This window comes from Procambarus clarkii, chromosome 6 (genome assembly GCF_040958095.1).
Source record: "Procambarus clarkii isolate CNS0578487 chromosome 6, FALCON_Pclarkii_2.0, whole genome shotgun sequence".
Classification (NCBI taxonomy): Eukaryota; Metazoa; Arthropoda; class Malacostraca; order Decapoda; family Cambaridae; genus Procambarus; species Procambarus clarkii.
This window is the reverse complement of record NC_091155.1, coordinates 9,814,767-9,827,255: the sequence shown is the minus strand read 5'-3', so window position 1 is coordinate 9,827,255 and position 12,489 is coordinate 9,814,767. Positions and strand designations below refer to the sequence as shown.

Below are 12,489 nucleotides of genomic sequence, written 5' to 3'. Positions count from 1 at the left end.
AACCACCCAAGGGAAATGCAGAAGGCCAAGCCACTGGCCCTGAAGATGGTTTACCTCAACCAACAGGAGGTGTTGCCTAGCCCTACCAAACTGTCTTGGAAAATGAGGACACCCTCAAATACATACGGCCTCAAAAAGACCGTATGTATGTCCCCAAGGCCGGCACTGGCTGACAAGCATGAGCCATAGGGGACAAGAATTGCTTCACAACTTCCTCATGAAAAGCAACGGAGAAAAAGGAGAGGCGGAAAGGAAAGCCAGGGCCCCACACCGATTGCAAAGAAGAGGTAAGCACAGCCTGTTTACACGCGAGCTGGGAGGCAAAAATGTGACCACAGCCTCCCAGAGCACAGGGACATACAGCTTAAGGATAGCCACCAGCAATGGTATAACAGATTATGGACGTCAGTCCATACATATGGAACATGCATCCTGGTTCTTCATTTTGATCCTTTGCACCAATTTCAGTGAACCTTTCTCCTCATGGATGTTGAACAACCTAATCCTCTGCTGGGATTATCTGCAACACTATTGACTCTTCATGGACTCAGTGTTATGGTTGAAGGCTGAAGAAAAGCAATCTTGATCCACATGGTTTTATTCTCAACCAACAATAACAACAACAAAACAATTTTCAGGTACATGAATTACTATTTACAAGATTATAAACAAAAAGAGCATCTGCTCCAAACATGCTACCTCCAACATCTTTAGTACTCAATCCCAACATTACTCCCCTTTTAAATAAACTATATCCCTACAGGTTAAGTCTATCACGCGGTCGTATGACTTCCTGATTTTCTCAACTGGGAGTCCTGACCTGTTACTTCTGGGAAACATTCTTCTGAATTACTCCTTGTAGAGTCCATAGGGTTAACTGTATCCCCATTACCCTCTGCTGCCCCTTGCTCTGTCTCCCGGTCTCCTGCAGGTACTGCTATCCCTTCATTATAAGGATGGATATCACTAGTTGCCCCATCCCCACCTGAAGGGTCTTCAAAATTCCCTGTGAACCTTGGCATGAGCTGATCTGCATGCCTTTTCCAATTAATGTTCCCAAAACACTGCACTTGCACAGTGAAATTCCTGCAGCCCAAGTCTTCCCTAATTTTTCCTTGTACTCAAGGTTTACCAATTCCAAAATTCCTTGCATATACGGCATCCCCCTCGTTAAACAACAGTTCCTCTCCCTAAGCCAACTGACTGGTCAAGCTAGTTACCGATTTATCTTTTGGGATCTGTCTTTACTGCTTCCAGGTGCACTTTAAAGCGCCTATTAAACGGTAATTCAGAAGGAGATTTATCAGTAGTAGAATGAACAGTTTTCCTTTGATTATATAAAAATCTACAAAGCCTTGTATTAATAGTACCCTCTGTAAACCGCTTTAACCCTTCTTTCAATGATCTCACTGCTCTCTCTTCTAGACCATTTGAAGAAGAATTATAGGGGGCAGGTGTTATATGTTTAATACCATTTTTTCTAAAAAAAAAAATCCTCCATTTCCACAGAAACAAAATAAGGAGCATTGTCTGACACAACCATGTCTGGTAATCAAAAATTACAAAATGTTTTCCTTAGTAATTCACAAGTTACAGAGGATGTGGTGGAATTACACACATGAACATCCAGAAATTTGGTGTATGAATCCACCACCACTAGGTAATATTTGTTATCCATAGGTCCAGCATAATCTATATGAAGTCTAGACCAGGGTTTTCCAGTGCATGGCCAAGAAAGTACTGGGGCCTGTGGTTTTTGATAATTCTTAAAGCAAATATGACAATTTTTTGTTACCTCAGCAATATCCTGGTCTATTTTTGGCCACTAAACCCAACTTCTAGCTTCTGCTTTCATAGCATTTATGCCATTATGGCCTACATGCAGCTGTTCCAAAATCTTACATCTCAGTTCCCCAGGCAACACCACTCTATTCCTATACAAGAGTACATCCTGGTGAATACTAAGGTCACCATTTACTGCAGCATACTCTGACAATAATAAATTATCATTCTAACCATATTTAACATATTTCATCAACAGATTTAATTTGGGATCTCTACCAGTTGCCTTCCTAATAGTCTGGAATGAAGTATCCTCGAAAGACATAGATTCCACCAGGTTAACATACTCCACTGGAATACTGGAATTTAATTCTTCTGTTATGCACCTTATTTGTAGTGGAAGCGTCATGAACAGTTTCGGGCCACTGATGTTAATAGAGTTCTCTCTCAGAGTACCTATTGCACCTCTGCTCTTCAACGGGGGTATTCTGCACATCCTTCCATGCCTTCTGGTCTCATGTGGTGTTATTTCTGTGTGCAGGTTTGGGACAAGCTCCTCTACTATTTTCCACATGTAAATTATTATGTATCTCTCTTGCCTGCGCTCAAGAGAATACAAATTTAAGCATTTTAGTCGGTCCCAATAGTTTACATGTTTTACTGAGTGGATTCCAGCAGTAAAGGATCTCTGCACGCTCTCCAAGTCAGCAATTTCTCCAGCTTTGAAAGGTGCTGTCATTGTGCAACAGTATTCCACTCTAGAGAGCACTAGCATCTTGAAAATTATCAGCATCGGTATAGCATCTCTATTGTGAAAGGTTCTTGTTATCCAACCTGTCATTTTTCTTGCAGTTATGACGGCTACTTTATTGTGAGTAAACTTCCGACATGAGTACACCCAAATTCTTTACATTGCCTTTTCGTTCTATGTTATGATTTGACTGCATTTTGTATGTGGTTTCCATTTTTATATTTTAATTTTTACTGTAGCGCATAAGTTGGAACTTATCTTTGTTAAACACTACAATATTTTTTGTAGCCCATAAAAAGACCTGATTTACAGTATATCTGATTGGAGGTTTGCGGTGTCCTCCATGTTTTCTACTTTCATAAAAATTCTAGTGTCGTCTGCAAAGAAAGAAAGATACAGAACTATAGGCTGTGTCCTTGTCAATGTCCGATATGAGGTTGAGAAAAAATACTGGAGTAAGCACAGTGCCCTGAGGGACTGAGCTCTTCTCGGTTGATGGACCAGATTTTATTTTGTTGACTATTACACATTGGGTTCTGTTAGTCAGGAAATTGTAGATCCATCTGCCTATTTTTCCAGTATTCCTTTTGAATGTATTTTGTGTGCAATAACACCATGGTCTCATTTGTCAAAGGCTTTTGCAAAATCTGTACAAATTACATCAGCGTTTTATTTGTCTTCCATGGCATCTAAGGCCATGTCATAGTGGTCCAGCAACTGTGATTGGCAAGAGCACACTGTTCTGAAACCATGTTGTCCAGGGTTATGGAGATGCTGTGATTCCATGTATTTTGTGATCTTACTTCTTAGTACTAGCACTTAGCTATTGGACGAATTTAAAGATATAACCCAACCTGCCAGTATTCCACCTGAAGTACAACACCATCATGCAGTGCATCACCCACCATCACCAGACCATGCTGCCTTGCTCCAGAATGATTGGCTGCAGCCTACATGGAATTCAACAAGCTACAGAAAGCGGTAAAACTCCGACCATCAAACAGTCTGTGGGCCTCACTCCTTCATATTTAAAAAAACAGCCCCAGGGAAGTGGTGCCCATGTGGAGACTACAGGGCCCTCATTGTCCACACCCTACTAGTTTGTTGACCAATACTGCACAGCCAAGACATTCAGAGATATACTGCTCTCTCAGTTGTGTTCACGTGTATGTCCTGGGCTGATATTCAGGTGCAAAGGTTTTGGAGGTTGACCAGAGTTACACACAGAGAGGGAAAACAAGTGAGCATTTACCAGGGAGGAGGGAGCACCACAGGAATGAAAATGAGGATGACACCCAACCAAGAGATATGACCCAAAGCCACATATGAGTGCCAGGGCCCAAGTACAGTGACAAGATACTGGGTCTTTCTTTCCTTCAGGTCATTGGGGGCAGGGGTTCTGACTGCAGGCTGCCTCCCTCCTTCCTCCAAATGAGTGGGGAAGGTGGAGCAGACGAGCTTATGCTTGAAGAGATTTTGATTGTTTGCTTACATATTGTAGTTGGGAGAGTTCTTTCGGTGGTTTTTGAGGCTGCAACCTCGTTCGAAGCCAGCAGTGTTTTTTTTTTTTATCATGCTGACTTTCTGGGTGCTTTCCCCAGTGGTGGCATAAATAAATAAATATTCATATCACAGCTCCCTGCACCTCTGTGAGGGAGGCCAGGTTCTGACACTAGTTCCCCAGTATGCCTATAGAACTCTGCAGCCAATGCAACCTAGTAGATGGTACACTATCAGTGCTGCTTCAAGGAGCCGCCGCGGCTCACCTAGAAATTGGTGTTTCATTATATTCGATGGTTTCATTATATAAATATATAAAATTATGCACTTTTTTATGTAGAAATATAATATTACTGTATAAACCCAGAGAAAACCAAAGACATTGAAATAAATAAAAATATCTTTGAGGCAACTGCCACCCCATAGGGAAGGGCTGAGGCAGACCACAGCAGGGCGACTGATCTCTCAACACCCATAAATTGCCGGACTACCTTACTCCATCATGGCCAAAGTAGGCCACATACATTTTTTTTCCCTGTGATCAAGGAACACTAACAATATTAAAAGAAAATAATTTTGTATTGATTTTTCCCCCCTTGCACTATGGAGTTTTTTGGGAATAATAGGCATGCAGCCCAAGGGTTAAGAGAAAATATGATGAAAATGCAAATGTTGAGAGAGGTAATTAGTCCATCAGGTTTAAATGGCTACGAGGCGGGACATAAAGAGTTAGATCTTATTTCCCCTGTAGTCTATCATTTTATGATAGGTAAGCAGTGATAGGTAAGTAAAACCCTCTCAAACTATACATCTCCCCAACACAATACACCATCACCCTCATATCACTTTACCTGCCACCCACAGCCAGGTCGGTGATGGCATAGAAGTAGGACTTGAGAACCCTGGGGTCGCCAAAGACTTCATCCCTGAAGGTATTGAGGCGGTCCAAGATGATGCGGATGTCCACGGCAGTCACCCACTCCTGTAGACACAGACACAGGACAGTTACAACATTGATTTGGGTAAACAACACACAAACCCAAGTAAGACTGAGACTAACAAACAGGAATCCCAGGTTTGAATCCCAGGTAGGATAGACGTGGTTGGGCATGTTTCCTTTCACCTAATGCAACTGCTCACCTAGCAGTGAATATGTACCATGGAGGTAGTCAACTGTTGTGAGGTAGCATCCTGGGAAAGGTCAGTAGATCAACCATGGGGGGTTGAACTATTGTAGTTTAACCCCAATATAAGCCTAAAGTATATATATTCAGATTGCCTGTCCCCAATAAAAATTAATAATAATAATAATAATAATAATAATAATAATACAGCTGCAATATTATTATTATTCTGGGTTGGGAGGAAAACACACAAGATTAGTGTAGTGGTCCCTATTTCTCATATCTCATTCCTCTTTTTCCAACCACATTCCCCCTTGTGGACCATTACAACAAAATACTGTAACTCAAGCTAGCAAAATTGACAGTAGCTATTGCTGCAACATGTATGTAAGGCACATTCATGTTAAAAGCCCTGCATTCCTAGCGAGGCTGAATGGTGGCTCCTTGATGCTAGCTCGACGAGATAATTCTGTAGCAAGTAATCTTATACTCACTCCATTATCTCATCATCTTAACACTTTCTGCGGATGAGGACTCTTCCCGGTGTCCTGTTTCGCCTACCCGCTCCCGCATGGTGGACATAAATTTATGTCCTCTTTTAAAATATTTGTATAAAATTCAATTTTAATCCGATTTACTTTGGGTTTGTTTCAAACTGCACGCCATGAGGCTCTCTCTCACCACTAGGCTGCATGGTACAATAAGTTCATGAAAGGTGTGGACCACTTCGATCAAATGGTATTACCATTTTACCCGGAAAACTCACAATTGGACCTAAAAGATAACGTTTTATTTCCTGCAAATGGCTTTGCATAATGCCTTTGTTTTGTACAAATACAACACAACTGATCAAAAAAAGCTAACATTGCTACAGTTCCACGAGGTGGCAAATTGGGCCCAATTGTGCTGGGACCCGGAAGATTGGCCTCAAACAGCAACAGTATCTCAACACTTGCGGCACGCTCCAGACATAAATGATGACACAGGTCCTGCCTATGCTGACGCCATGCAAACTCCTGGACCATCTGGTGTGAGGCGGCCCTTGTTCACTTCAACACCTCAAGCTGAAGCAGCAACCGAATCAGAACCCGAAATGTCTGGCACACTGCCATTTGACGAGACGGTTTTGTCAGATGACTCTGACTCAAATGTTGAACCTCCAGCGATTCAGTTGATTCTGAAAATCGCATGAACTACAAACTGAAACGAGTATTTTGATACCAGAATGAACATTGTATCACAAACTGCCATAAGTAGACTCGAACCTTCATAGATTTTTTTTTGGGTGTAGCGTGTGTCTGCATGAGTGTCCCAAACGGGTTGCAGGTGGGTGACTTTAGCCGTTTATACTGGTAATACTTCCCCCATATCATGTATTATATGCATATGTCTGTTTAGGGAATTTTATTCCGATCAATGTACAACCAAAAATAACTGTGTGCAACAAGTATAAACTTGACAAACATAACAAAAGTAAAAACATTTCGTGTGTGTTTGACGCTCACTGATATGTTCCAGCGTTGTTTTATATTTGGCGCTATTCTATCTTACGCTTTGTTGATCTTTTTTACCTACGGGCTCATAGAACATTCTATTGCGAACACTGACACAAAAATGAATGACGTACATAGAATAATAATGTCATGAGAGTGAAATAAGTATAAACTTTCAAAGCGCCGTATCGCACATGTGTTGTCCCGTCACCGATACCGGGTAACAATTTCACCACTTCCCACTCTCTTGCGGGTGGGCCGCAATCATTATTTCACGCTTATATTCATATCACCGTGTTGGGAATTTCATTGCGAGTCCATTGATACCAAAATTAACGCTGTAGGACAAGTGTGGAGATGATAACAATCCCAAGAGTAAAAACATTTTGTTGCTGTTGGGCGCTCACGGCGAGTCATCTTCGTAGTTATTTATTTGGTGCTGGTATCCCTATATATTTCGTGACTTTTTTACTGATGTTCTTCTAGTGAATTTTATTGTGAACACGTTGGTACCAAAATGAAATACGTAGCTTGAGAACTAAGGTCAGGAGAGTAAAAAGAGTATACACATTTTTGTTTTTACGCTTATGTGGCAAAAACGCTGAGCGCACAAACCACTTTTTTTTTTTACCATCCAAGGGGGCGCGAAAGTGTTAATGGCATAACTAATTACACAAGCTATAATCCTATCCCTATTTACAGGTAACGGTTTTTCCACCCTCCTATCTTACTGTGAGGTGTAGTCTCCGTTTATAAGCCAGCGACTTGAGAATAGCAAACCAGTACAATCTCCAGTCAAGAATGTAGTACTCGGTGTAGGCAGTTCTAATTGACCCAAGACGCTACAGCTTCGACACAGAGCAGGCAGCAGACTACGACCTCATCCAGCTACAACGCTCTTCCACATAGAGCTCTGCAACTCCGGCCACACTCAGCTCTGCTCTGCTCCAGGCTTTGTCTCAACGTTTACGACACTGCTGTATCCAAGACTACTAAATAAATATGAAACTCACTAAACACTGTGTATCTAATCAACTCAACAACGTAACATAAACGTACGTTACAATTCCATACAAGATACAAAATCCCTATGATTCCATGTTGCCCCTTGGAGACTAGCAAGATTCTGGATGTTTCACCAAACATCCAGAAAGTAAGCAAAGCAAATGAGACAACTTTAAAGATTCACACAGAAAAGAAAGGAATCAGAATCCACTCAGTAGTTAGTTTGAACCCACTAAATACAGCTGTGAGGGGATGGTTCACCAGCTCACTTACAATGGTGCTCTTCTGCCTGTGGAAGCCAGTACACTTGCTAAGTGCACATGTTAAGTGTGCGGACCTAAGTAAATGCAGTACCCGAAACATCTTGTGTTTGCTCTGTCATCAAACATCTTGTCATGCTCTGAGGGTTATTTACTAGTGTTCTGCAGTATTGTCATTGCAACTGGATTGAAACGTAAATCACTGTGATTTGTTAGTGTGATTATCATTGTCATGGGTGAACTTTGCTGAAGGCGAGTACTTGGGTTTTAATATTCTCCTGTTATCTGGTAGGACATCGAAGTCCAGTATTCAGTGAGGTGATTGCGAGGCAATTATTATAACGTAACCAAGGGAACTCCCATTGCTTTAAGAGAATTTGTTCTTTGACAATTTGAGTAACTTAAGATAAGTTTGGGTTAATTACTCTCCTGCAAGCAGCTACGGTAGTCTCAGGGTAGTCTAGCCATCAGCCAGATAAGAATAAGAGTATTGTCTGTCGTAATTAATGGTCAGTGGGCCGGGTAATTGACGTGTTTCAGGAAGTCAAAGTAATTAACTTTGATCCGTGTTTGATCGACTCACACGAAGGCTCCATTGTTCCATTAACGTAACGTCGTTATTTATCTGTCCGGAAGTATCTGCCCTTGATTGACTCTTGGGAAGAGTAACATCATTTTAGAACAACGTAAACGTGGTGATTAGTGTCCTTAATCACCTGAATTGGTCTGAGTATGAAAGGCTTGGACGGAATTCATACCTTAATGTAAATTCCTGAGCCAGTGTGAAAGGTTGCATATTTAATTGTTTAATTATTGATCTTGACGATAGTAATTAATTGCTCTAAAGGTAATCATGAGTGATTACCGTTCTCTTAGCAATTTGGACATTGTAAAATCATTGATTACCATCGTTGAGTGATAATAACTGATAACGTAAATTAACATAAAGTAATGTAACTAGTAAAGAGATTAATCAGCTGTCTGGAAGTACAGGGATTAATGGGATTTACTCACTGAATGCTTGACGGGTAGCGTGTTGTGTAATTTCCGCGTTACTAGTGACAGTTGTAAGAGTTATTAAATTAACGTAAATGTTACCTTGTTATTAACGTAAATCAAATTGTTATTGATTGTTGATCGTCCGTGGGACGGAGTGTTAACGTAAAGATTAATTTGAGGAAGGATTGCTGGAGTTGCCAGTGAACCCATTAGTCATTGATGTGTCATTGACAGGCTACTGATTTTATTGCATTGCAACCGCTATTGCAGGTGTAGACTGCACAGAGGCATAGAACAGTTAAGAGGTTACTGGAGACATGTTTCAGAACCTACTGTGTCATAGTTGCCAGTGTGATTATAGATCTGTGTCTGTATTCTTGCTTGATTGATTCCTCTGTGTTCACGTCGTATGTTCGAGTTAGTTCATTATGCAGTCCGAGGGGCTGGTCTTTAGCTGTCATTGAAAGTGTCACAGGAAGGATTTCGAGTAATGTCATTGATATTTCTTTTGTTTTGTTGTAGTAGTTAGTAATTTATTGAATAAATTAAGTTATGTTGAACACTGTCTTGCGAACATCTGCGCCAAGTCGTGTCCGCTGAAAAAAGTTTTGACTAGTTCACCAGGGTAACGAAAAAGACACGAGACAAGTCGTGTCACCCAGGAAAAAAAGTTTAGACTAGTTTACCGGGGTAACGAAAAAGATACGAGACAACTCGTGTCCGCTGAAAAAAAGTTTTGACTAGTTCACCGGGGTAATGAAAAAGACACGAGACAACTCGTGTCCACTGAAAAAAGGTTTGACTACTTCACTGGGGTAACGAAAAAGACACGAGACAAGTCGTGTCCACTGAAAAAAGCAAAATGGACACGACTTGTCTCGTTTCCCTCAACCCTCAAACATACCAGCGGTTCATAGAGCCACGAAACAACCACACACGGCAGTGAGGAAAGAGGCAGAAAGAAATTTTGTGAAAGGGATAGTGGACAAATATAAAACAGAACCACGCCTATTCTATAAGTTCATTAAAAGCAAATTACCGGTGAAATGTAATATTCAGAGATTGAAAATGGGGAAACAGCTTCATAAAAAATTAAAAAGAAATGTGTGAAACATTAACCACCACACACTGCACAGAGTGCCTTCAGGCGTTAGTATTAGACCCTGGCATCAGTCAAAGCGAATAGAGTTCTAGGCCTACTGGTGACTTATGAGCCAGAACCTGACCCCCTCAGAGAGGAACGAGGAGCAATGGCATATAGAAACCCCCGTGTGGTTGGAAGCATTTTAACTGCCATTGACCGGGTCAGGCACCCAGAAAGGTAGGCGCCCAAAACAATCCCTATCTGGTTAAAATATTGCTACTGAAAGCTGTTGGACAGAACTCCCCCCAAACAAAAAATGAGCAAACGAACATGACCTGCTTGATACCTGCTTCATGGGGTTCTGGGAGTTCTTCTACTCCCCAAGCCCGGCCCGAGGCCAGGCTCGACTTGTGAGAGTTTGGTCCACCAGGCTGTTGCTTGGAGCGGCCTGCAGGCCTACATACCCACCACAGCCTGGCTGATCGAGAACTTCTCTTAGAAAACAGTCCAGTTTTCTCTTGAAGATGTCCACGGTTGTTCTGGCAATATTTCTTATAGTCGCTGGAAGGACGTTGAACAACCGCAGACCTCTGATGTCTATACAGTGCTCTCTGATTGTGCCTATGGCACCTCTGCTCTTCACTGGTTCAATCCTGCATTTTCTTCCATATCGTTCACTCCAGTACATTGTTATTTTACTGTGTAGATTTGAGACCTGGCCCTCCAGTATTTTCCATGTGTATATTATTTGGTATATCTCTCGTCTCCTTTCTACAGAATACATTTGGAGAGCTTTGAGACGATCCCAATAATTTAGGTGTTTTATCTCGTCTATGTGTGCCGTATATGTTCTCTGTATTCTCTCTATATCAGCAATCTCTCCTGCCCTGAAGGGGAAAGTGAGTACTGAGCAGTACTTGAGACGGGACAACACAAGTGACTTGAAGAGTACAACCATTGTGATGGGATCCCTGGATTTGAAAGTTCTCGTAATCCATCCTATCATTTTTCTGGCTGACGCAATATTTGCTTTGTTATGCTCCCTAAACGTTAGATCATCAGACATCAAATCTCCATATACTTATTTTGTCCAGGTCTTCTTGAAGAGCATGACAATCATCTAGGTTTCTTATCTTCCCTATTATCTTAGCATCATCAGCAAACATGTTCATATAATTTTGTATTCCAACTGGTAGATCGTTTATGTAGACAATGAACATTACCGGTGCAAGAACTGAACCCTGTGGTACTCCACTCGTGACATTCCTTCAATCCGATACCTTGCCTCTGATTATGGCCCTCATTTTTCTGTCAAGAAATTTTTCATCCATGTTAGAAGCTTACCTGTCACCCCTCCAATATGTTCCTGTTTCCAGAACAACCTCTTATGGAGAACTCTGTCGAAAGCCTTTTTTAGGTCCAGATAGATGCAGTCAACCTAACCATCTCTTTCCTGTAAAATCTCTGTGGCTCGATCATAAAAACTGAGTAAGTTTGTTACACAGGATCTTCCAGATTGAAAACCATACTGTCTGTCTGATATTATATCGTTTTTCTCCAGGTATTTTATCCATTTAGTTTTAATTATTTTTTCCAATATTTTGACTGTTACACTTGTCAGTGATACAGGTCTATAATTAAGGGAGTCTTCTCTGCTTCCACTTTTGTAGATTGGAACTATATTAGCCTTTTTCCACACATCAGCTACAACTCCTGTAAACAGGGATGCCTGAAAAATCAGTTGAAGTGGAATGCTGAGCTCAGGTGCACATTCTCTCAGAACCCATGGTGAAACTCCATCTGGATCAACTGCTTTCTTCTTACTTAGCTCCTTGAGGATTTTTTCCACTTTGTCTCTAGACACCTCTATGTGCTCTATGTTGTTCTGTGGAATTCTTATTGTGTCTGGTTCCCTGAAGATTTCATTTTGTACACACACACTTTGGAACTTTTTGTTTAATATTTCACACATTTCCTTTTCATTTTCCATGAATCTATTTCCCATTTTCAACCTCTGAATATTATCCTTTACCTGCAATTTGTTGTTTATGAATTTATAGAATAGACCTGGTTCTGTTTTTCATTTGATTGCAATCTCTTTTTCAAAATTTCTTTCTGCCTCTCTCCTCACTGCCGTGTAGTTGTTTCTCGCATCTTTGTATCGCGGTGGTTGAGTAGTGGTTGAGTAACTGTGACAGACAGGATCTGCCCGCTCTAAATCCATGTTGTCCTGGATTGTATAGCTCATTACTTTCCATAAAACTAGAAATTTGATTCCTAATCACTCTTTGAAACACTTTTATTATGTGTGATGTTAGTGCAACTGGTCTATAATTTTTTGCCAAGGCTTTACTACCCCCCTTGTGCAGAGGAGCTATATCTGCAGATTTAAGTGCAGCTGGTATCTCCCCTGTATCCAGGCTCTTTCTCCATATTACGCTGAGTGCTCGCGCTACTGGTACTGATGTCACAACCGTCACCGCGCCACTAG

General features: G+C 41.2%; 1 protein-coding gene across 2 annotated transcripts in view; it reads right to left on the bottom strand.

Moving 5' to 3' along the window:
* LanB2 (laminin subunit gamma-1) overlaps positions 1 to 12,489 on the bottom strand; it is a 529,033-nt gene that overhangs the window by 321,466 nt on the left and 195,078 nt on the right. For both annotated transcript variants that reach the window (XM_069305575.1, XM_069305583.1), the window contains exon 5: positions 4,885 to 5,015. In XM_069305575.1, coding sequence (XP_069161676.1) covers positions 4,885 to 5,015 — 131 coding nt within the window. The remainder of the gene's footprint in view (positions 1 to 4,884; positions 5,016 to 12,489) is intronic.